The sequence below is a fragment of the Bombus pascuorum genome, chromosome 2 (assembly GCF_905332965.1).
Source record: "Bombus pascuorum chromosome 2, iyBomPasc1.1, whole genome shotgun sequence".
Classification (NCBI taxonomy): Eukaryota; Metazoa; Arthropoda; class Insecta; order Hymenoptera; family Apidae; genus Bombus; species Bombus pascuorum.
Genome location: NC_083489.1, coordinates 7,353,835 through 7,380,329, shown reverse-complemented (window position 1 = coordinate 7,380,329; position 26,495 = coordinate 7,353,835). Strand labels below are relative to the sequence as shown.

At 40.1% G+C, this 26,495-nt stretch overlaps 2 protein-coding genes and 1 long non-coding RNA gene across 10 annotated transcripts in view; 1 reads left to right on the top strand and 2 right to left on the bottom strand.

The window, feature by feature from the left end:
• Nucleotides 1-3,271, bottom strand: part of LOC132904525 (uncharacterized) — a 307,845-nt gene extending 304,574 nt beyond the window's left edge. Inside the window, exon 1 of one of the 2 annotated variants that reach the window (XM_060955100.1) lies at nucleotides 3,158-3,271. In XM_060955100.1, coding sequence (XP_060811083.1) covers nucleotides 3,158-3,229 — 72 coding nt within the window. In that variant the 5' untranslated portion in view covers nucleotides 3,230-3,271. The remainder of the gene's footprint in view (nucleotides 1-3,157) is intronic. The other variant, XM_060955102.1, reaches the window with a different exon arrangement.
• A 189-nt stretch (nucleotides 3,272-3,460) lies between these two features.
• LOC132904580 (uncharacterized) lies at nucleotides 3,461-8,500 on the top strand. 2 transcript variants are annotated; one of them, XR_009657619.1, is made up of 5 exons: nucleotides 3,461-3,744; nucleotides 4,256-4,840; nucleotides 5,050-5,208; nucleotides 6,164-8,212; nucleotides 8,304-8,500. It is a non-coding gene; the product is annotated as an uncharacterized LOC132904580 (long non-coding RNA). The 2 variants fall into 2 exon arrangements; XR_009657620.1 differs by lacking the exon at nucleotides 3,461-3,744 and adding an exon at nucleotides 4,089-4,176 and having other exon boundaries at nucleotides 8,304-8,499.
• An 11,964-nt stretch (nucleotides 8,501-20,464) lies between these two features.
• On the bottom strand, nucleotides 20,465-26,289 carry LOC132904534 (transcriptional repressor CTCFL-like). Of its 6 annotated transcripts, none has more exons than XM_060955130.1 (12): nucleotides 25,213-26,289; nucleotides 24,808-24,980; nucleotides 24,513-24,736; nucleotides 24,075-24,439; nucleotides 23,820-23,989; nucleotides 23,558-23,694; nucleotides 23,336-23,486; nucleotides 23,109-23,250; nucleotides 22,743-23,015; nucleotides 22,391-22,661; nucleotides 22,065-22,298; nucleotides 20,465-21,976 (listed from the first exon to the last, which is right to left on the bottom strand). In XM_060955130.1, exons 2-12 carry the CDS (start codon nucleotides 24,935-24,937, stop codon nucleotides 21,917-21,919), a joined length of 2,157 nt encoding a protein of 718 aa, XP_060811113.1. In that variant the 5' UTR covers nucleotides 24,938-24,980; nucleotides 25,213-26,289; the 3' UTR covers nucleotides 20,465-21,916. The 6 variants fall into 6 exon arrangements, with proteins under 6 accessions (XP_060811113.1, XP_060811112.1, XP_060811114.1 ...); XM_060955129.1 differs by having other exon boundaries at nucleotides 25,217-26,289; XM_060955131.1 differs by having other exon boundaries at nucleotides 25,415-26,289.
• Nucleotides 26,290-26,495: the final 206 nt, after the last annotated feature.

The window sequence follows — 26,495 nt, the reverse complement described above, 5'->3', positions numbered from 1 at the left end:
ATATCTATACGTACCTACAAAGCACTTCAAACGCGCAATTTAAATAAACGTATACCCATACGTGCTATCTATTGTAAAGCTATATCTATTGGTACGAAATTTTAGTTAATGCTCGATTATCTGATCGCGAATTCCTATTATGCGAACGAAGGATGATAGGTAATGGAGAAAATTAGCCAACTCCCATCATATGAACTCCAGTCGCATAAATTGTTTCTCCCCCGACAAGTTCAGTTACATGGAGGGCCACTGTGCTCTCTCTCTTTCTCTCTCTCTCTCACACACACATCCTCGATATTCCACGCAATTGTCAAGAACGATAATGACAATAGAGGGCGGTCGTCCTGGAGAAAAAGCTTAAAACGTACGACGGCGAAAATCGAAATAGATCAACACGCCCACGCGACGATGTCCCGCTCCGGAGTTGCTGGTAAGCACGATAAAACGGGGAAACGGTTCACGCCGGTTTCGCGAGTTGTTCGAGGGCCAGACGAGGACAGATAACGAGATATAGGGATGGGAGAGGGGTGGTCGGCCGTATTTATCACTCCGAGATCCCGAAGAGCGCACAATGCAAGGCGAGAGAGAAGAAAAGAGAGGTGAACGGAGCGGTTCGCCAGGCTGTGGAACGAGACGCGATGTAGTGCAGGTAGATTTATGGAAGGTGGGAGGGAAGAGAGAAAGAGAGACTCACTCTGTGTGTTTGTGTCGCAGGTCAGCCGCGGTTCACGGTCACGAGGACCAACCGCTGGACTAACCTAACGTAACCTGACTCGGCGACCGCAAACTGAATTGCACCCCGTTCGCCCCTCGACACCCCCTAGTCCACCCTAACCCCCCGGTTTCCGACCGCCTACCGCTCCTTTCTTTCCTCTCGAACCGATCTTCGTCTCTACACGTTGCTACTCTTCCATTCGTCTACCCTAGCTGTACTCGCGAACCTCCCACCACCTCCAGCGGACCGATCAGTTTAATTTATTAAGATGCTGACCACCCCCCTCCGCCCTCCTTCCCTCGAGACACCGACCCGGGACTTTGCAAAAGCGCCGTCCCTTTTTTTCTCTCTCCCTCTCGATAATTACAATACGAAAGCCGCGGATCGAGTTCTAGGAAACAGATTGACTGCGAGTCGACGCTGTTCTCGAGACGCGATGAGTTCCTGCGACGATTCAAAGAGTCGGATTTGGTTTCGCTGGATTCTTCGTGTGGAGCAGGGGGTGAAGATTGACGTAGAGATAAATCGGATAAATTAGAGAGTTGTTAATATTAGAAATGATATTATCGCGTTTCTAATTTTAACCCCTGACACATTCAGTGCCGTGTGAATCTAATAATGGATACACGTTGAATTTTCCATTCGCACCACTGATGTCCCAAGCGCATACAAAAGCGATGATGCGTCTCCCTGGTGGTGAGCCTGAGTTATAATTTGATCTTCATTTAAACTTAATATGTATTATTATGTAAAACTTTGCTAATGATATTAATCCAATTCACTCTGCACGAAGATTCTAGCGATAGATATTAGCATTATTTCGCCTGAAACATCTCAACGATTTTTAATTAGAACCACAGTTATACATAATTTCAGAGATTTAAACTTTTGACCGTGATGTCTTCGAATTATCGAAGAATTAAAATACTCCCATTTCACTCTAATGCGTACTCGTACACCCAAACGCGTTTCAATTTTAATGTTTAAGAAGTTGGTTAAAATCCATTAGAATGACGGGCATCGAAATACATCGAAATATACGACTGTATACTGACTGTATAATCGGAATATCTACATACTTATTCCACCGAGACTTAACGCTCGATTCGAACCCCCGTTACATCAGGGTATAACAATCGTTTGCATAACCGTGCGGTGGATCTCCGTGCTTACGCATCAAAGTAATCCCATCCGACAAGTCGTAAATTGCGCGCACCCCCAACCCAAACGTGTTTCCCTTCCGCTGTACGAAATTTATTAACAGGGCGTGCCTATAGGTACGGTACACAGACCAGCCATCTTTTTCCTGATTGATTAACACATCTTGCTGGATCTGCCGTGTTCATTGCTAACCCATTCAGCGATAAAATTTAATAGAAAGATCTGTCGATAAATTAGACGCGGTCGTATTGTTTATCGATTAATCAACAAGTATCGATAATTAAGTAGACACGAAGAAAAAAAAGCGTAGAAAGGGGAGATTCAGTCTACGTCACGCTGAGAACGGCGAACGAATCCTACTTCGATGAAAAATCAATGAACCAATGAACCGTGCACGCATCCGATCGATCATGATGATGATCGAGATAACGATATTCGTCTTGTAATATACAATGTGTATTATAGGACTTACAAGCCATAAATAAATAATAACAATAATGATATATCGATGGAAATCGACAACGCGGCCGGCACGAAACGGTACAGAAAGAAATTAGAACTGCTACGCCGGCTCCTACGGCAATTATCCAATTACCGTGTTCGCATTAGCTACAGTTGCAACGTCTAATAATTGCACCTTCGTTGTAGTAAAACGTTCGAACGTGGAACGACCTCACCGGTAAGTCGCGATACAATGCGCGCGCAACTAGCGATTCAGCTAATCGAAATTCGAGGGAAAATTGAATTATTTTGGAAAGTATTTCGATAGAAATATCTAGCGGCTATGAAATTGAAACATTCTATACTGAATTCCTTTTCTTTTAATAAACTTCAACAACCATGCAACGAATTTACGTCTCATTAATGGTTCCGAACGTAAACCCTTATATGTATAACTTCGTTGAAAGTATTCTGTGCTTTCGGTCGAAAGAGTTACGAGGAGAAAAAAAAGATCGATGCTGCCGGTAGGTGGTAATTTTCATACCAAGTACGGTTTCCGGTTGGCTCGTTGCATAACGTATTCAATGGCTACCGCAATTACAGCGGCCGTTTGACGCGAAGCGCGGCTAAGTTCGGTCATAAAATCCTGACCTTGAGAATTACGATGCAACGTTCGTACGTTTATTTCTCGCCGGTGCTGTCGATGGAAACCCATCCCAAACGGCAGTTTTGCTCCGTTCGGACAAATCATTTGCATCGTGAACAACCACACGCCCGCGCGTAAACTAAACTACGCGCGTACGGCGCCAAATTACGAAGTACAAAGCGTGCAACACTTACAGGCAGATTCCTGAGCCCCAGCCGCACCTTCGAGTACTTCTTCATAAAGACCCTCCAGAGCACGTAAGCCATGACGATTATCCAACTTTCGATTCGCTCGTGAGGTTATCTTCGAGATTATTCCGTCACCTTTCACACTTTCTCACTGTTTCACATAAAAATTTCAAAGATTAACACCATCAGCGTCCGGATTCGCAAACGTCCGTCCATGATACGATCGTTCGATTATCGAAATTACTCCGCATCTCGATCTCGAATCGGTCGTGAGATAATGGCGGGAACACGATTGCGCGGTATAAAGTCGATATCGAATTCGAAAGTGGTTCGTCTATGGCGCCACTTTTCCCGCGTGAAACAACCCCGCGATCGTTTAACCTTAACCAATGATACTCACTTTGTACAAGGTTCTCGTATTAGCACGGCGAAGAAAAGGGAGGAGAGAATCGTCGAGCAGAAAAATAACGAAACGTGTCTCGCGTACGTTACAAGAGGAAGCAACACATCTCGCGTACAAATTGATGCGACAAACTTCATGCCGTTCCGATAATGAACGACTGAATAAATCACCATTCACTTCTAAAGGAACAGTATGTATTTTTCTACTCAAACGTTCCCAAGATTTCACTATTTTCTGATAGAGAAAAACATAACTAAGATTTGACCTCGTAACACGTTTTTATAAAACACCTCTCTATTCCTGTATCTGATATTACATTCATTTTACGATAATTTTCAGTATACAAAGAACTCGCGTTTTCTCCAACCGTCACGAAAAATGAATGAACGCGATCCATGCATTAACACAAAAGTATAGAACAGCGAAAGCTGATAATCTTCGAATCGACGCAATTCGATCTCTTGCATAATTCATTATAATGTCCCGATTGTAATTGCGTCCGGCTATGCACGCCACCAATACTATCGACGCGCTCGGTATAATCGATAAACATCAAAGCCAGTGTTCACTCGGTCGATCGAAATCGCCGCTGCGCGTATACGTTGATTTATATGGAACCACGGTACGGCATCCGATTCAACACATATATATAATCACGTGTCAGGGGATAAACTTAACCTTGAAATCCTTCGTTTTTGCAGGGAAGATGCACGCCTGTATACAGGCGGAAATGAATCAGTTGCACGCAGTGTCACGAGAAATGTCGTCAGACCAGAATACAAGGAAGCGACTGTCATGATTTAATCGACGAACCAATGAGACTTTCTGTCGTCCTCGAAGGATATAAACACTCTCGAAACTGCGCTCTATACGAGAGGTTGCTCCAAAGGAAAATCACACAAGACTACGATGGCAACGCTCGACAATTAAAATGCCTGCGATCACTGAGATTCCGTCGAAAGTTTTTGTTGGTATTGATACGGCAGGATGCACGAGGATTTTGAACGAACGACGCGCGTCAAAACACCCGTATGCCTGACGGCTCTCGCTGCCGAGATATAACTGACACGACACACGCAACTACCTACTCTCGCGCTCGAACCGTGGAACGATGAAACGGAACGTCCGGAACGCCGGAACTACGGAACGATATATACCTGAATCGCGTTTCAGCGCAACTTTAGGCGTGCCTTTAACCACCCGACACCACGTTTAATGGAAATAGAGGGTGTGCTCCTGAGGTCTATGTCCCTGAATTCTCGAGTTCGCTGAACTCTGGCATCATGGTGCTTTTATTTATACTTTTACTTCATGTTGCTTAATATTAATCCATCTTAACCCCTAAACACTTCAATCTAAAATGTATTAAATATTTGGAATATCGTAGTTTGGCAGTATTATAAGGACGAGTGCCACGATTTAATCAATGAATCGATACTATAACTTAATGTAATTTGCCTTAATATCTGTATTGATTTATAAATTCACGTTTAAGGAATATGTGAGGTATCAATTCATTTCGAAGAAGATGCCAGGCACCATGGTTGGTAACACGCCATAAAGACACCACTAACAGCTGTTTGTCACGCAAAAATGAAGCAACAAAGAAGAAACCATTCAAGGTAATATTGACATCTGTCAAGGTATATAGGCGGTAAACAGCTCAGACTCTTTACCATTTAATTACTATACCGTATAATTCAACTATTAATTGAAGAAACACAGCGATTTTAAATTAACTTTTTCCTCTATTTCTTTACGTTATTCCGCGAATAACGTTTTCAGGGCGAACGTCGTTTTTATAAATCGTATGCGACGCTTAACAGAAATGTTAATTTCTTAAGAAACGATCTTTGTTCCCCGCCGTGACATCGTAAACCGGTGACGCGAATGGTTTGGAGGGAGTCAAAGGAGAAATGGAAAAAAACGGTCGTTTAAAAAGCAATATAAGGCGAGCCGGTCGTAATGGAGGAAAGAGTTAAAACGAATCAGCGTGTCTCACGGCGCAGCCAAAACAAACAGAGCTAAACAAGCGGAAGGCTCGATGCCCCCGCTCCACACGTGCCCTCTCCTGTTTACATTCGTTTGTTTTCACTTCAATGCTGGCCAACTCGACTTCCCATTCGCTGCTGCACATTACGCGACTGTATTACCATCCCTATACATTACACATCCGGGCCGTTTGATTTATCAGCCGATAAAACGTTTTCAAGGCACTCTCGTTAACGAGACCTAATCGCCGATACAATTAGGACAGATAAAAATGCACCCGTTATTGACTTTCGCAATGGCTATCTCGATTCTCGTTACAGCATCGATGTTTTTTCCCTGTTTCCTTACGTCTGACGTTAATACCGCGTGTATCCCGCAGCGTAAGTGACGTTAAAATGCGAACATTTCCGACTGCTAATGATATGTTTCGCGAGACGAATGTAAAGAAAAAAAAAGAAGAGGCAGAGAGATTGGCGATAAATTTTCAGAGTCGTTGAACGATTCCATGCTCGATCGGGCGTGGAAAAATTAAAGGAATATCGCGAAACGTGACACGAAACGCTACAAACCGCGATAATTCTTCGAATGCCTCCAATAATTCCCTCTTTAAATTCCAGATACGCGCGAGAACGAAACGGCAGAAGAACGTATATAACGGCGAAGGGTGAAAAGAAATATGGAGAACTGCTCGAAGAACTGGTAGACGGCGCATAAAAAATGCCAAATGTTTCGGGATGTACGAGGCAACGCGAACCTCGTCGACGCCATTAACTCTTGAATTTTTAATACGTGAACGTACAGCCCTTGCGTATCATGAATTCTGCCTTGAAGCACGGCGACATGCTTGAAACATCGAACATCGAACGTCGAGCCACGCGTTTGTTCGATCGTCGACTAAAAAGGGAACCGCTTACAACGAAGAAACACACCCCAGCAAAATGGTTCTTTTTCGCGATTAGCGCCGGTGTCACGGCACTTCCGCTGTGTCTCTACCTCGCGCCACATCCTATCGCCTTTTACTTCTTCCCTTCTTTAATATTCAGCCACCGTTCTCGTAACCTACGTTGTGCCGCCGCGCCGCCAGACACACGTAAATACGCGTACCTCACAAATATATCGCGCATGTGTGCAACGTGTTATCCTCTGTGCGTGTCACTATGCGCCTGTTCGCAGCATATGCATACAAGCGTGCATTCTCTGCGAGACAATGGGCGTGCCCACCTCACGTGACTGGCACGTGAGCACCCTTAAAAAGGGCCCTCGGTTGCTGACGTTCATTCATACTGGTCCGCCTGTTTCGTGGTCGACACTGATGACCCTACACCGCGCGTCGGAAAGTCAAGAAGAATCGAACGACAGAAAGAGCAGAAAACCGCTGTTTAACCGTGTACCATTCAGAGACGGTTTTCGTGAGTCTTGCAGGTGCGCGGACGATTACACCGTGCAAACTATGCGTCACCGTAACAATGTCCTTTGCTCGACAGCTTCAACCGCTGCCCGACAGAAGTACCCTGCCGGGACAGGAGAATAATCCGTGGAACGAATGCAGTGAACTTGTTACTTAAATAAGCCGTGAAAGATGGAGTGTGTTTGGATAAAGGTAAATAAACGCGTCCTGTGCATCAAGTACAATGACCTTTCGTACTTCTGAATTCGTATTTATTCAACCATTTAAGCTCTTTATACAATATATGTACGCAAGTATTATAAATGAGAAGACGATCGACGACAGGATTCTTCGATTTACGAAATGCGGTGTAATAAAAGCGAGCAAGTGAACGGCAATGTCAATGGTTTCACGACTATTCTTGGATCTCTTCCAATAGCGCTATCGTGCTCGGAATCGATAAAGGAACTAACGTTTATTATTTCGCAAGCAACCCCTCCCGTGTGAACGCGCTCGACCCTCACAAATCGTAATTGCCGGGCAACGAACAGGCATGTCTAGCTGCTCTATGAGATAGCTTGCCTCTGAGTCACTCCCCCGCGGTGCGTTTAAACTTTGAACGCTTTCTGCACGTCGGACCGACACGTTACACTGCGCAATAATTGTAACGACTCTTTGCTTCGTTCATGAATCGACCGCTTCGGGCTGGCAACTGTTTCGTGCGTGTTCCAATGTATACGCGGAAAATCAGGCTGAATAGTTGCTTTGGAAAGCGAGACGCCAGTGTTTGATAATGCAAATTCTTGTTTCAATTTATACATTTTTATAAAGATTTCTTTTTCATATTGGCTTTATATCGCATCGACACCTCGACCATTAGCGACAAGTAGAGATTATTCTTTTGCCAGTCTCTTCTGTTGCAAAAATCAGACGAATCTACCTCGATAAATTTTCCACACTTTCTTAGGTAAGTAGTCACTTTTCTTCGAGAAAGTTACGCGAACCTCTACGTAGATGGTAATCTGCGGAAAAAAGTTCTGATGAGTAGAAGGAACAAGGAACCATCTACTGGTTGGATTGCTGTAATTTTTTGCACATTCAAGTTGTTGCAATCTAATTTACATTAACATAGAACAGAATTGGCTTTTCCCAAGTGAGCAAAATTTTCATCGCGTGCAAGAGGCAGACACACCATACGAATAAACGGACAGCGAAACTTTCAGCTCGCAACTAGGTTTAAAACTGAAATTCAACAGGTGGACCATGCAAATATTTGTCGGTAAGAAGTTACTGGCAACGACCCAGTATTCTAGCTAACATAAACCTACTGTTACACAACTGTAAACGTAAACCACCGTTTCTAACTGCAGGAAACGAGGCATTCGTATAATACCACTCATCAATAGTGTTGCCCCGGGCATTACCATCTACGCACAGAAAAAGAGATTCCTTCATCGTGGAGAAAATTGACAGCTCCGAAACGTCTTCTTTCGTCGATAACATTCAGATCGATGATGATTAGAATTTCTATGTCATCGAACGAAACTGTAAGGGCAAGCATCCTGGACATGTGGAAGGAAGCGTAGGTAATTAGAGAGCGGATTAACGTGTCGTAAGACGTACCTGTAGAAACAGCGTTCTGCATGTGTATCGGTTGCATGTGTATCGGTCTGAAATCGTAACGTGCAACACGAATCGTGAATCACTGGTTCGCTCGTTGAGCAAGAGGGAGTGCTCGCCACGAACGCCGCACCACGAATTGACGATAGATAAATGCGCGGGAGATCGTATTATCACGATCCTTTGGGGACCCAGCGAGGTTATCCGGGTTAATCGAAGAACCAGCCAGTGTAACGACGACGATTATTATTCGATCTGGCGAAATTCGCCTACGTATCGATCTTATTCGAGCCACTTTCGCGAACACGGCGCCGCGCCGCGCGCCGTAGCCCTTTTAGAAGCCACTTATTATCCAGACCGATTCCGGCCGTCGATTGAGAGCGTTTCTCAAGCTGGCCAACACGATCATTAGGGCATTTTAGATCGGTTGCATGTTTCAGCGTGGATTGCGCAATTTTTAATTTGTTACCTTAACACCATGAATTGTGCCTTCTAAAAACCTTGCCATCCCACGTTTTATCTTGATTCATCTGCCTAACTCCAAGTTTCGTTTCTTTGTAGTTAAAAAGTTGAGCCGACAGATCCGGCGAACGCTTTCAAGATCAAAGAATGGATCTAAAAAGGATTAAGCGTCCTAAGGCTCCTTGCCTCGAAGTAAAGCTGACTCATAAGAATCCTCGCTTCCAAATCTGGTCAGTCAAACTGTTTTCGTCCAATGAATTTTAATTTAGTCTCATAGTCTTCCATCATCTAGTTTCATTTAGTTTCACAGCCGCTGAGTCATAAGAAAAGAGAGTACGTAACGATAATGAGAATGATGCTACTTAACGGTTTACCGTGGTGTAAAAATTTGACATTCCGCGGATTTACGATTGCCGCCCCGAGGACTAAATTATGGCGCCTCGGATCCCGCACCGCATTTGCAAACCCGTCGTACCGCACGTCGTACAACCGGCAGGTTTTGCACGTTACACTTTATATCCTGAGTGCATGCCACGACAGGTACTTACACTGTCAGCGTAAGGTTACAACGAAAATAACGAAAGAACATACAACGGGGTTACGGCCCTCTTAACAATTAGCACGTACCGTTGATCGCGGAACACGGTCTTCCATAAATATCCGTGAAAACGTTCCCGGTAATGAGACGAACGTCGTTTCGGAATTCGTTGTGAACCTGATTCGGGATTCACGTTCATCTGTTTAAACTGAAAAAAGAAAAGAATGTGTATAACCAAGCGCTGTCCTTTTCGCTTTATTAACACTAAATATCAGTAATCTGATGTTAAGTCTGGAGAAACCGGAGAAACGTTACTTGCAGTCGAAATAATGGAACTCCTAATGAATTTTAATTTCAACCGACCTCGAGTCTCTTCTCCGGACTGGAGAACACACTGACGCCAGTAAATCGCACGCTTTAACGGACAAATATGTCGGTGAAGCTGAAGGAAACAAGTAACGCACAAGCATCGTCGATTACGCAGAACTTTCGAGCCTTCTTCTCTTCTTCAACAAATCACTTTTTGCCTGTACGAAGTGCACGTATAGTTAGAGTCGTTGGTTCAAAAGGGAGGCGGCGACGTTCCTTTTTCGACAGGGAATCGTCGATATTTCGCCGCACTAAACCGCGACCAGCCACGTCCTTTTTTTCTTTACAACCATCCGGCTCTCTACGTCGAAGCAACATTTACGACGCGTTCTTTTTGTTCTCAGCGACGATACAGCTCGACGCGACGAAGAGGCACCGCCATACCCTTTCGACTCGTGCGTTCAAAGCGCCTCCTCGAGAGCCTTTGTCCTGTTCGTGCGGCCATTTTCTTTCTCTTCGCATTCTTTTCAGTGAATACCTATCCAGCGTTCAAGTAGACGCGCGTTCGGTGTACGAAGTGGAGAACGATACACGAAGACGACGAAGAAAAAGGAACGGATGATACCTACAGGGTGGAGGAAGAAAGGCGGGAAGGAAGGAACGATAGGCACAAAGGGTGGCGCGGGAGGCGAAGGAAGGCGAAGAAAGAACGAAGCGGAGGAGGAAGAAGAACGCGAGAAAGAAGCTAAAGTGAAACGAGCAGAAAAGACACACGAGCGATGAGTCATCGTAAAAAGAGGAAAGCTGGTGGTCGACTACTCTGATTCGAACGATCGCGTCTCGAGATTTTCTGCTACTTTTTGCCTTGGACGCATAATACCGTCTCTATCGTCATTTTAATACACGCAATACCAACAACCAACGGAACTGTCAACGGGCTGATAACGCGAAAAACGAAAAGCTAAAAAGTCGATGGCTGTAGTCGAATGACAAGTACGATCGAGCTCTCTGATCGACGATCGATTGCTACTTTGATCTCCACGGCCAATAACTGCTGTTTCGTATTAGAAGCGGTCTACACGGTCATCGATTTTTATACACATGTCTCATCTTTGCGGGATTATCGAGATTACCAGATGGATTATCCCGCACGACGACTCCTTCTTCGCGGAATGTAGGCTACGGAATTCTTTACGTGCGGAGACACGCATCTGACGATTCTTCGGCTACCGTTAAAGACGTATCAACAAGGATGCTGGTCATTATCGCCGTGAATGGAATCAGTTAGCGATTATCTCGTATATGTCACGTCCCATCGTGTTAAGTGGCATTCTTTGCCGTATCATGTAGATTCGGTTCTTTATAATGATTTATAATAACGAGGTCTTAACAAGAACTCGAAAGCTTCTTTAGAATGTACATTGAAAAATTCCAGGAAAACATTCGACTGCAAATAATTTTATGTCGTGCCAGACGTCTCATCCACGATAAAAACGGGTTTTTATTAAATATAAAACTGTACGTTATATCGAGATCTTCGCAGTATCGGATATTCCGCCAGAAGTCAGTCTTTTTCACCAATTAACATTTAACATTTTTTTTACTGTAAATAACGATTCGATCGTAGTATTCATAAGAATACGCGATCTCTCGTTAAAAGAGGATCATTGACGTTGGTGATTTCCGTCGCAAAGACGAATATTTGTCTCGTTACGCAAGCGAAGCATCGCAGCGATCCAAGGACACGGACTAACCCGTTTCAGATGCCTGCTCTTGATGGATCTCCTCTGAGGCGCTCTTGAACGCGTCTGACATGAATCTCGTCAACGTTTTGATCGCTTCAAATAGCATTTACAATACGTACTCTTGTGTAAGGATCGCATAGTCTCGTAAAGAAAAATCCTTTGACGTTAACACATTGGCCATTTGTGAAAAGTATTTGTAAAAGGAGTTTCATTATAACCGAGACTTCTCCCATGAATATAGTATATGATCATACGATCGACCTTGTATCGGAATTGCGGGGAATTTAATCTAGACGTCTACGATTTAACGAGATCCAAATGAATCTCTTTGGAAATACAAAGTATTATATTCGAGGCGTAAACGAAAGATTCAAATTCGAAATATAAAATAAAAAATAGGCTGTTCCAATTAAAAAGAGCGGTAAAGCATTCATCAATTTTCAATAGTTCTGTCTGAGCTTATTTTATTAATGCAGACCCTTCAATTTTCAGATTGCGAAAAATTAACTAACAACGGCCAAACATATCAAATCCCGTCAAAGATGAAGCGGCCTATATGTAAATGGAACGCGCAACGAAACAGAATTTTCATGGAGAATTTTTTCCGCGTTGCGAGCTCTTCGCACAAACCACGTCGTAAAAGAGAGCGTGGATTCGTAGCAGCTTCGAACGATCGATGCAAACGCGTGCGAAACGTTCGATATACCACGGCGAACGAACGGAGAACGTTGCACCACGAGGTTCACCTTGGAAGAAGTCATCCTAGACTTTTTCCCTTATTCGCACCTCCGGAATATCGAGGACGGAGGCGTCCGCTCGAAAAACCCGCTCGCCGCGTGGGTAACACGCAAGAAAATCCGCGAATGGTGGCGCAATCGAATAAAAGCTTAATGTCTCTGTCCTTGCGGAACTTCGAAGAACGACGCCACACCCTCATCGCCGTCGCCCGCTTCTTTCACAGCATACACACAAGATGTTCGTCGCCTTAATAAAGATGTAACGTATACACAGGCTCATGAAAGTATTCCAACACTTGTAGACACCTTTTATGAATATATTATATTATGTGTATCGTACAAATCGTTTCGAAATGCTATTAGCGCTGTAGCGAGATCTGGCTATCTATTGTACATGTATATACTAATGAAATTTCAGAATCTTTTACGTAACGTACACGATATATGCATAAGCGTTCTCTGTGGTAAATGTTTAAATATTTTCGTAAATCAGTGTATAACGACCGATTATGGTGATGCTCGTGGGTGCTATTATGTTTCACGCACGTCGGCCACGAATCCATTTAATTTCGCACGGCGCGACGCGGTTCACCAGCGTCGCTTCTTATATGGATCGACCTGTCGAAAGGCAAACAACTGATATGGGTCCACAACCTATCCCGAATCTCGCCTCGTGATTTCGCATTAATAATTCAGAGCATTCCTTGGCCGGATCTTGGTTCGCCTGCAGGGTGTGGGATGTCGCGTCAGCGGTGAAGAATGGTATACGATAAGATTAAGGTGAATTTTCTTTGTTATCTTTTTATTTAACTTTTACTCTTTATTTTCCTCTTATAATTGGTTAGCTCGGAATCATAGTGATGGTTTGGTATCTTTTAAGAAATAGCACTCTGCGTTTACCGTTATAACAAATTCAATAACTATAACATTATAACAAACTCAAGAAATTTTCCAAGGATAGAAAAATAGGATTTTATGATCGAAACCATCTCCTATCGAATGCAGAAAGTTTGAAGTAGAGTATCAAGGATAAAATGTTAAGTAAAAATAGCAGAGAAGATAAAAGGAAAGAGGAAGTCATCGACAGATGGCAGACGGTCGCAATTATCTATTAACACATACGGTGTATTACTCGACAAATGTGATTGGCTGATAGTTCAGGTTCTAACTAAAAGTACCAGATGCTCTCGATTATACGTTCACATGTTCGCGGATATCGATGCATGTTGACGACGAAATTAAGCGATAACCGGTTTTCTCCGAGTCTAATTATGGGTTTACAGCATATCGAAGGCAAGGAACACAAAGAGTAAATTAACTCAGGACGGATGTGAGCCTCACCATAATCGAACTTAGACAATAGGTATGACTACCACGCTCTTCGGCACGAGAAGCGTAGTGAAATACGCGGATATTTCTCCGAATAGCAAGGAGCCTGGTTCTAAAAGATACTGCTACGCCTCACGGAAGAAACTAAATCCAATTTAATGATCGTTAATGATCAATGTACGATAGAAAGGTGTGAACTAATCGCGAAAAAATTGTCTTATCGCAAGACACAAAGCAGGAAACTTGAAAGAACGTTCCAAGTTAAGTGTTACGTCGCGTGAGATGGTCCGTGCGACGTCCCTCATGGTCTGGCTGCCAAAGCCTACACATCGTTACACTGACCCACTATAAACCTAAGGAACCACCATAAACCGAATCTTTTTAGCTTAATCTCTATTCATATAAGTATTTTCGGTTTATGTATGGTCCTTAAAACAGTCCTTATGTTTACTGCACGCTCTTACAAATTACGGAGAAAGCGGATGTTTGTCTAGCGAAATAGCAGGTTTTTCCTATGAACAAAGACACCCATGAGCCACATCTGCAAGACTTTCTTCTCATATTTTTATTTATTAACGTTGGCTATAACCAATGGGCATCACGGATCGTTACCCTCACTTTTCTACCGAAAAGTGTGAACAACGAATCCGCGTTCTTAGTTCAAAAAGGCACACTCACACCGAGATTTCCTCCTTAATAGTACGAGACGGGTCTTCTACTGTTCTTCCAATCTTCGTGTAGTCAAGTCAACGGTCTTATCCTTAGAGCAGTCATCTACTGTTTTTTCCATCTCAGCGCAGTCATCTACTATTGCTATACGCTTAGATCAGTCAAATCTATTGTTCTTTCAATCTCGACGTAGTCATCTATCGTTGCTCCAAACTTAGGCCTCACCACGGTCTACGCGACATTAACTTAATCTACTTTTTACTTATACGAAGCAACTATCAAGTATACAATTATCAAATAAATTGTTGAAAATATAAATCTTATAAAACTGTTGATTACAGTTTTATTACACAACAAACACCCCTATTATCCCACAAGAAATAAGGGGATCGACCTGTTCGTGGTGTCGACTGTTATAATCGTAACGGGAATTTACGACTCCCGTTGACGCGCTTCAACGCGATCGCATCTCCCCGCAACTGAACGAAAAAACATTAAGTAAATGACAATTTCATGTTGATAAAATGATTTCAAATTCCTCGAACTCAAGTAGTAGCTTCAATTTAATTAATTTAAGTAATCCAAACAAGACTCTAGATATTTACTTAAAGTCGGGTTATTTAAATTGAAACGATCGATGTAACTTATACGAGGATAAAGTCAAAGTTACCAATTTGAACAAAGCTTACACGTCACTCCCAAAGTATCGAGTATTTCGCGTACTTGATACCTTCGTCCGATGCTTCTGCGGTAGCTGAATGAATTCCACGTGTAATGAAAGAGCATTGTTTGTCAGAATATAATAGCCCGAAGGAAACGCGTGCTTCCAACAGCTGACGCGATCCTGCGTGGCAACCTTGCGTAATTCGAATTACGTAATGACAACCTCGCCGATGACGGAGCCATGGTTCGCCGTCATCGGCTTTGTCCTGAGCTAAATATCGATCACTGTCCCGCGTATGTGCGGTTATTATCGCGTGTGTCTCTCGTTACGCGATTTCCAGCCGACTCTTGGCTCCGCTCTGACTTTCCGCCCTGGAGAAAAGATATCCTACCGCGGAGTCAACGATCGTTACGGAAGATCGTAAACTGTCGCCGTTCATTGTGCAATAAAACTTGAGCATTCGCAACACTCCTCCGTCCATCCACGTCTTTACCTTCGTTCGCGCGGATCAACCTTCCGACCGATACAGAAAGGGATTAAGATTCATAATCATTCGATTAATTTCATAGTCGATCGAACTATAACTTCAAACGATACATTGAACTTTTCCATAATAATTAGACTGCAGACGTTTGCGCGTTTATGGAAATTTCAAGATGCAAAAATGCACAGAATGCTTCGAACGTGCAATAAATATGTAAATATTTGCCGAATGAAACGAATGTAATTTATGTATTTGCATTAAACATTTGCAGTCTAATAATAACGAACGCAAATGTTAAAAGTTACTTTAACTTCTATCTTATTTAACTGTCTACTTTTATCGTGTTCTTAGCAATTGTTAACGGCGTTGTTTGGATTGTATAAGGGTGAACATAGATGATCATCAAGGAGGTAATTTGTTAAGGTAGAACTTTCAGGGTGCACGATATTCTATAGACGAACAATATCGATCGTACAATTATACTACAGGAAACGATATAAGTTTTCTTTACTTTATCCTTCAAAGTTGAGGTTTAAATAAAACCACTTTCATTAATTAATTTACGTTGCAAGCGGCATGAAAATCAATTCTTGGAAGACACGCGAGGATCATATTTTATATGTACGTACGGTAAAAGGGACGGAAAAAGGTGGAAAGCGAAACGATTATACAGGGTGCGCCGTTAGAATCCGGACAAAAGAAGTTTTGTGCAGAAAGTTGTTTATTTAAGTCAATACACAAAAACACATGAAAATGTTGTTATATCTCATTTAAAGGGTCCTTGCTGAGAACTTTTATTCTATGTAACCACCCTCTGCCTCTATGACCTGCTCTATTCTTGCTCTAAAGCGCGAGCACGCTGACTTCAACTGGTCGCGTTTAATTGTCGCGAATTCTGACTCGATAGCAGCTCGTAGGGAGTTGACGTTGGGGTGCCTGCATTTATTAGTTTGTCTCTCGATAACGCCCCACACGTAATAGTCCAATGGGTTTAGGTCGGGACTGTTAGGAGGCCAGAAATCTTTCGACCAAAACATGTCCACATTGTCAGAGAGCCAATTTTGAACAAGATGACTTGTGTGAGCAGGTGCGCCATCTTGTTGAAATAAATACGGCCTTCCAGAAGCCGTAATTTCCATCCACGGCTTTATTACTGTCTTCAGGACCTCCAAATAAACCTCCTTTGTGATTCTTTCGCCTTTTTGGAAGAAGTGCGGAGGCATGACGTCGCCCTCACTTGAGACAACGCTCAAAACGTGAACACTTGCTGGAAATTTGGTTTTGCCCACAACAGGAACATCTTCGAGATTGTGGGCCAGCCAACGGTCGTTCCTCCGATTCACTTTGGCATCCACCCGGCGCGAAGACTTTCTATAATCGCCGCTCTTCTATCGTATTCCGGGTTTTGCTTAACGAGTTCTGTCATTTTGAGGTTATAGAAGACTTATTGACATATTTAACTAACTTCAGAGTCAATCAGCACAAACATCTGAATTCTAATATGGTGGGAACTACAAATTGAATTCTGTCCGAATTCTAACGGCGCACCCTGTAATTGAAAGAAATACGACAGTGAGAGGACAGAGTGTTTCACCAATTTCTTTATATGTCCTTGCATACGTGTACGTGCAATATACGTGTTCGTGAATGGGCGTGTATTTTGCAACCGAACGAACGCCGGGAAATAGAGTAAGGTAATTATCGTCATAAATTTTTGCAAGAGCCTATCTTGTACTTAATCGCGTACGCATTATAGGGAACTGTGTCTGTCCATGGTCACGCTTCGTGGATGCAGTCATTCACGCGGCCAATCGTCGCAATGGACTAACAACATCCTGCAATTAAAGTACTTGTTCTGATATAGTTCCACGACATGTGGAGCAGAGATCGAAATACGACGGCCGACGAATTTCGGTGAAATCATTCTCAGTCGCCTATAACTGATTGCCTTTCCCCGCAAATTCATAAATCAATGTTATGCGCTCTGTACGTAAGACATACTTAACGAGCTCAGATGGCAAAATAGAAAAAGCTTTGCTACAACACGATAACAATCGTTAATGTACAAAGAGTTAAAATAGAAAGCGTATTGCTCTTTATTTGAAATCTAAACACCTATCGATTAATATTCGTTGTACTTGTGCAAAGAAATTCAATTTTCCCACGAACAAAAATTTTCCTCCGTAAAAGAAAGCGACTCTAGACTTTCGACCAACTTTCATACCAAGAATTACCCCGTTCGAGAGGGTTACCTCGTTACCGACACACCCTGTGGTTTAAAAGGTTTCGCTCGTTAACCTGTGATCTCCGTGAATAAACGCGTCGTGCAACAAAGCCGTACGATCCGTCGATTTAAACAACGGTAGACGTTTCTCAGGACAATACGCGTTTTGTAGATCGTGGAGAACAAAACGGGCGTGCTTAATATGCTCCACGTCTTATCATGGAATCGCACGCGAGGCGGTCTCTTCGTCACGCAAAACGACGCTCGTAAAGAGATCTTGGAAAACATATATACGTGTCTACGTTCGATGTTGCCGCCAGCGTTTCCTATTTATTCATTCAATATCTTCGAATGTATATACGAATGCTTGTAGTTGTACGATTATATTATACTCGCGTCGAGAATCCGGTCAGGCTACCATCGACCGATATCACGCGATCCTTGATATTTTAATTAGGGAATTAGTTATGTGATCTGACGTAAAACGAAGTGACTCAACATTAAGCATCATTTAAAATGATCTCAGAGTTATATTTACTTTAGGAAAGATATCTAAATATCGAAAATTTTTTTTCATTTTCGAATGGTTTCGTACGATGGCTTTCACTCTTTTCTCTTTTTCTTTCGTAATTGAAAAGCTCGTTAAAAAAAACTATCCTTGTCCAGATATCGAATCGAACAAATTATTGAAAAATATACATCTATTAATCATCATTGTTACAATTTTATTTTGACCTTCTGCAGCAAAGTAAAGATCAAGATACTTATCCACTCTTTTCGATCAACTAATAAGCTAGGTCACTATCTTCAATCGGTAAGCGAAGATCTATTTCACGTTATAGAATTGAAAATTCTGGAAAATATATAGAAACGCGATGGAAGAATACACAAGTTGATTGCCAGTCTAAAATATCGCAGCGTATATTTTATTCATTCATCGTCCCCGCCGCTGTCTCGAACGTTTCGTTTGTTCATTGAATTCTAACGTTCGATTCACGTTGCATACGGGCGGAGAGCAGCACATGGATTCCCACAGCGACGAACGCGGTTAGGTCATCATTGTCCATGGTCATGGGCCGTCTAGGTGGTCCTCGTGAAAAGGAAACTGCATAATATATGCACACGCGTTTTATTGCGGCACGCGGGCAAACGCATAAAGGAAAGGCAACCGCATTATGCGCGACACGAGTTCACCGACACGCTGGTTTATCTTATGCGCTGTGATGGAATCAGACATGACGCAAGTGGTGCCGGGACAATTTTTTGGTTATCTTCTTTTCTCTTCTGCGTTCAAAACACCTTACAAAAATTAGACAATTTTTTTAAATGACATTTTCTTTTTTTACAACTATTTTAAAATAAACAGAGAGATTCGTCTGCATAGAATTAACAGTGAACTTGATGTTATATCGTATATATTCGATATTATAATAATTTTCATATATTTAACAACGGCTTCGCGATGCAAATCTTCGAGGCTTTGCATCGAAATCGATTTCATGAGATTGAGATATCTGATCTAGACTGGTCGCACGATGTCGTTGGACCAAAATGTATTCTCGCACCGATATGAATTTTCAGGTGGTTAGTAAGCTCTTCTGCGTAGAAACCACCGATATATACCATCGTGTAAAAGAAGGACCGTGGGAGGCGAAGAGAGTGCATTCGCGTGGGCCTGTATCCTGTGCCACGTCCATTTGTCCCCGTGTCCGTTTCGTTTGTCGACAGTAGTATGTATGCGCTGTCGAGATTATCTTTTGGTGGAAAACGAGTCACCGTAAATCGTATAGCGCGTTACGGTCTTTCGTCTTTTATAGTAAGCCTAGCAGAAGGATAAACCGCCCCTGCTGAGTAAAGATTAATTAAACGTATCATCGCGTGTTTAAAATTTTACTTTGCATTATCCTAATTGTTACGTATGAAATATGTAACGTAGATATTAGAAGAATCAAAATTCCTGTACATAAGAAAGAGTGATGATAGTTCACTTACTTTACATATTTGTTTCTTTCTCTTTCAAGTTTACTGTTATCAGTTTGAGGCGGGTATACAACAGGGTTAATACTCGCTACCAGCAAATATGCCAACGTTAGGCGAATCGTTTGCACGCACGAAATTATATACACGTATTGTTACATCCGCTTTCATTCGACATTCCTTTGAAAGAGAGATTATTATTACGTCCTACGGACGCATCAGGAATACAAATGAAAGGCGTGAACTATCGAGTGGGTAAAAAAGGGGAAATTAGCATAACGTTTCGAATCATAAATTACACGTATATTGTCAAAAATTGATCGCAGAAGTAGATATTATATTATATATATATATATTTTTTAGAAATTAGTACAGCTCTAGATTAATTAACAATATATAGTTGTATTTTTCCTCACTTGTTATCACTCGCTTTTAATGTAGTAATTGTAAATACAAAAGAATTCACTTCTTATGAACCGTAGACTATCGCGTGTTCTATAAATGTACCCTGATAAACGAGACGATATAATACGTATGTATGTATAGGGTTAACGACCGCAGGGGGTGCAGTTGGGTGCGGCTTTTCCTAATATCGTTAAAGGTGGGAGCAAACGTTTCACCGATTATTTACAGGATACAAAGCAAATAGACGATTGTGTTAGAACGTCTATAAGCGTTGCTCGGAGTAATAGGTGTGATGTGTATAATGAATAATTAAATTTCTAACAAATATCGAAATAATAATTCATGGACGTAAATAATGTGCGCAAGTATCGTTGAAGACAAAATGTTTATTATAGAGAACATGTTACACCACTTTTTCTTTGGGATATTGTATGATAGTACTGCGATTTGAATAGCACAAAATTAGCAACTGCTCATTTACAACAGTATACACTATTGTATATACAATTTTACAAGGATTTTACAATGTCAATTTCTCTTGATATTGAATTGATAGAAAATTGTCGTTTTATGGATGCTATGCGATCAAAAAACTATACAATAATCTAATCTGTCAACAAAACGCAAACAGATTCAATTGTTTAAAAGTTTTATCCTTCTTTACAAACATACGTAATATTTTCTTATTAGTATATTCATGTTTTGCTATAATGGTTACGACCAACGTGGAAAAAAGGTGCATTCTAAAAATTCTATCTTTTGGAGAGAATGTAATTAATAAAAGAGAAATAAAAAATTATTACAATTATAATAATTATAAGATTACACTTAACTTCAAATTACTTTATGTCATTCATACTTATATCCATTCATATCTTATATCCGCAAAACACTTGATCTTATAATCATAATCGTTAACAGTACATCATTAATATTCATTCTACTTATTCATAGAATGACCGTGTATTATTACTATAAAATACTCCTATACAATCACAAATGTAACATCTCTCAAGTCAATGAAAAATTTCTAATTTTTTTTTTTTTTTTTTTTTTTTTGCATTATATATTACTTATGTACATTCCTATAAATATACAGACGTCATTCATATTAAATAACACAAAACTCGATCGACCGTTAAATTTACCACTTACATTCCCTCTAATTATTTATAGAATACAATGTTTATCTATAAAATGAAATATAATGAGAAGTATGTATATACATTGGAGCCTCGCATAATTCTGCAGTTTTAGTTCCATTAACCACATATCAACAATGAACGAATCAATCAATATCAACACTTTGCTACATTCTATGCTTTTATGTTAACGTTTATTAAATGGCTGATTTAAAAATATTAGATCAATCTATGCTGATATTATATCCGATCTTATTTGCAAAGGTTTCGCTGATTTAAAATTTTCAAAGCACAAATTTGACTGAAAATGAAGTAAAATTATAATTAGGTGTATACGAAAGTAATGACCGTAAATTGGCAACGCGTGCATATTACCGAGTAAAAATTTGCCATTACTTTCTTGCACAACTAATATAATTGTACATTCACTTTATATATTACTAAACCACAAAACTGTTTCTTCATAAACTATTACATATGTCTAACACACTAATGGCAAAGGATGTTCTTGTACTATTCGTATAGATCACGCTGGATCCGAAAATTGGCTCCATTGGAGCTATTCACAGAGTCTTTAAATAATATTAAACAGCACTCACAGTACATACACTGTTACTGCGAGAGAGATAAGACATTTGACTATTACATAGATAGATTTCCTCACACTCATTTTTCTTATTAAGAAATTGTATGCAATATATTTATATTGTCATTGGCTTCTTCTTCTTCCTCCTCTTCCTGAATAAATATAACAAATTCACGTCATAATTAATCATACCTTTAAATGGCAAATCATAAAGACTATAAAAAAATAAAATTTATTTACCTCGTCAAAACCAAAACATGTTTCCATTTCTTTCTGTAATTTTGGATCGCTTTGCATGTTCCGCGACAAAGATTTAGTACACGTTTCTGGTTCCATTTTCAACTCATCTATTTCCATATCTTCTTCTTTTACTTCATCTCCTTCCTCAATTTTACCAGTTACAATGCCACTTTCTTGACTCAAAGAATCTTGCATCAATAAATCTCCATCTTCATTAGCTACGACAGCCATTTGCTAAACAAGGATGAAAAAATTATATTTTATATACAAATGTATACATAAACATTATAAAATAATATGCTTTTAACATTGCTTATAACACATACTTGATCAGTTCCTTGATTGTCAGCTAGCTGTATAACCTCCAATACAACGTATTGCTGGCCATCATTTCCCTCGACTGCCATCACATCATCTTCATCTTCTTCTTCATAATCTTTAAGCTTAGTAGCCAAATCGCCTGTCATGACCTCGACTCTTTGCCCGTCTATTATTTGAATCTTTTTCTGTCTTCCCATCTTCAATGCTTGTTGCTTTTCTTGAATGGATGACTCTGGATCATGCACAGCCATATGTCGAATTAGGTTTCCTTTATGCCTAAATAGCAAACCTTATATGCATACAACTGTATTTTCCTCTGTATTTTTACGTAATATGTGCACAACAAATATTACGTACCTGAACGATCGTTCACATTCAGGGCATTGATGTGACTTCTCTTGAGGTGCAGGAGGAACATAAGAAGGATTATGATACAAGTTACAATGCCGTTTAAGAAGTTGTTTTTGCCTGAATGATTGAAAGCAATGATCACATTGATATGGTTTTTGGTCAGTATGAATTAACATGTGGCTTTCGAGATGGCGCTCGGATATAGAAGCATATGGGCATAAATCACATTTATAACACTTTTCTCCTTCGTGAGTTTTACTATGCAGTTTGTAGCTATATCTAAAATGGTAAAATACATTATATGTTTTGTGTTTGCAACATATAATATTTTCACTTTTGTAGCTATTATACAGCCCAGTTTTTGCCACATACCTGTCTGGGAATGATTTTCCACAGCGTTTACATTTCAAAGGTTTATCAGAGGTGTGTAATTTTTGTACATGAATTCTGAGATCTGTTTTTCTCCTACAAGTTACTGGACATAATTCACATTGAAAGACTGGCTTGCTCCCAACTATAACACATATTATTATAACCATAAATGAAGGAAAATTACATAACAAATGTAACAACTTTTAACATGTAAAATATCAACATACCGTTATGTATCAATTTGTGAGCTTTTAAGCTGTTAGACTGAGTAAACCTTGCCTGACAAAAGTCACACTCGTATGGTTTTTCTCCTGTATGTATGCGCAAATGGCGTTTTAGCTTGAAAGTATCAGGACTTGCATATGTACAATGTGGACACTGTAATGTAAATATAATGATAATTTTATGGTCGTGAATAACGTTTTTTAAGGTATGAATATATAATATACCTGATATGGACGTTCGCCTGTATGACACCGAATATGACGATGGAGTTTAGACAATTCAACAGATGCATAATCACATTCAGGACATTTATGTGGCTTTTCATGGGTGTGTCTATATCGAACATGTCTAACAAGTTCACCTATAAATTTAGTACTGTAATGATTATTGTGCCTCTGTATACCAATAGTTTTTAATTGTTTAATAATAATAGAACAAATGATTATCGAAAAAACAAAGAATAAAATGTCTACAAATATTTTGTACCAGAAGTTGTGAATGCACTTTCACAAAATTTACAACGATGTGGCTTGGTCCCAGTATGTGTATTAACATGATTTTGAAGCGAGGCCAGTGTTTTAAATCCTCTTTCACAAACGCTACATTTATGTGGCCTTTCCTCAGAATGTGATTTCATATGTCGTGACAGCAGATATCTATATCATATGCAGAATAAGAAATTGTTTGCAAGTTAATTAAATTTTGATTATGGTATAATTTAAGACAAACTAAAAAAATTACCGTTTCGGACTTGTGTAGTTACAGTAATTACACATATGAGCTTGAGTAACAGTTTGGGACTTTTTAGGTAAAATTTTTACAATCTTAGTTTTGTCATCTTCTACTTCTGATTCCACAGGTACTTCATTATCTTCATTATCTTCAAAGTCATAAACTGTAAGATCTTGTTCTCCTTTTCCTTCTTCACCTTCAGTTCCCTCTTGCTCTACCAGTCTGCTTTCCTTATCCTCCTCATTTGGTTGTTCAACTATTAATACATAACTGACTTCATCAGAATTAGTAGCAGATGGTACAATAGTAACTGTTTGATACGGATCTCCAGAATTGATTACAACCTCGTTATTTTCATTACTAGCTATCTGCCCCTATAAAAGATAATATATTTTCATAGTAATAATATAACCATGGCACTCCATGAACAAAGATAATTTTACTTACATCTTCATCACCATCAACATTTTCTAATTCTCCAATTTCATGGAATTCTTCTTCTTCAAGTGTTTCATCTTCATTTTGTACATCTGTTTCTTCTACTTCTTGGATTTGTACCTGTGTCATCACAGGTGTTTCATCATTGTTTGCTTGGTAGTAATATTGACCAGATTGGTCAACAAAGTAAGTTCCACCTTCTTCACCACCTGACAATCCTTCCACTTGTTGCACTATAATAGAAAGTTTTAATAAAGGTATGCCTTTTGTAAAAGATATAGAATATTCATTTGAAAATACTAACACTGTACATGGTGCAATTGCTCGCCTTGACCTCCTTCTATTTCTCTATTAAATGTTTCTAAGTAAGTCTGTATCTCTGTTACAGATTCTTGCTCCTCTTCTAACTTAATCGTTGTTATATTACTTGTCATGGTCAAATCATTAATTCATAAAAGTGTACCTTCTCTCATTAATCTAAAACAACAATAAATGTATTTTTTATTCAATGGTTTAAATAAATAAAGCTATTACTTTTATACAGTTTACTTTATATTATTATTTATTTTAGCAACAAAACTTAAAATTAAACATGTATTTGCATATTTTCTTACAAATTTTCAATAGATGTCTATGTTAAAACAAAATTGTAATTTAAGCTAACTACACAATCATTCTAAAACACATAATACTATATGTATACACATACATACTACATCTAATTGATAAGAGAGTATTTATATGTATATTCAATCACTTATGACTTGAAAATTAAAAAATACACCGTGCAACATATAGTTCTCAAAATAAAAAACTTAAATATCTATATAAATAAATATCATTAAGGATATGCGATCATTTAAATAGTTATCGAATTATTATTGGAATGCTATAAAGTCCAAACATCATACAAATGAAATATGACAATATTCGTGTCGCAGGAATCCATAAGTGTAAGCGGTTTTGCATTCGAGTACATCCGAAAACAAGTGAATACATAAGAATATTCGGAAATAGTCGAAATATGGGATCACCACTAGTCTATCGGTGGGAAAGCACAAGACATCATGAATCATGAATCGTGCAAAATTAAAGGAAAATCAATACATTGAGGTAAAGAAATTGAAGATACGAAAGAGCGAATGAATGACAGGGATCGAAAGTGATTCAATTCATCATGCGTTGGAATCCTCGTAATCGAGGATCAGTGTTATATCATTGGAAAGTCAAACAAGATTGAAAGATAGGTGCGACACACGCTGCCGCGAAATGCCATGTAACTCGCGAAGCGGGTAATGCGAACGAGGATGATGACATGGGCAAAATGTGATTGCGCGCTTAAGGAGCATGTGGAAATTCGTAGCAGGCCTCCACGGTTTTCAAACCGTAGACTTTCGTCAGACATCGGAAGTTCCGAAGTTGCGCATTCTGTCGGAAAGCTTTAAGACAACGCGGATGCTTTCGATCACAGGACACAGGGGGCATTAACAACAAAAATTTCAGAAAATTATCACCGTCGGCGCTGTCATCAATGTAGAGGACGCAACGGAAGGGTGTACTATCCGTTCTGCTGCGTGCTGGATATAACTTACTAATCCTTTGTGTTTAGCTCGCGACCGGCTGGCACAGGTCTCTTCAAATGTCACTAAAAACCGTCTTTCTTCACACAAAATCGTGTTTCTACGTTGTGTTAAGTTCACTTACAACACAAAATCTCCAAATATTCGTTAACCTCGTAAAGTCGAAAACGTTCGTGTGAGGGCGTTGTATATGATCCGGAGGACAATATGGCTGATCGAATACTGCGCGTTGGCAACTGCGCACTGAGGCGTCGGACGATTGTCGTTTTAGGTACTTCCGGACATTAAACTCATCTAGATCTTACCCGATCTTACCAATTAATTTCCATTTTTCTATGCATCCGGTTTTCATATTTGAGCATGCCACGGTTTATTTAGTAATACGATGCTATTGGTAAATGCAGCTTGATAA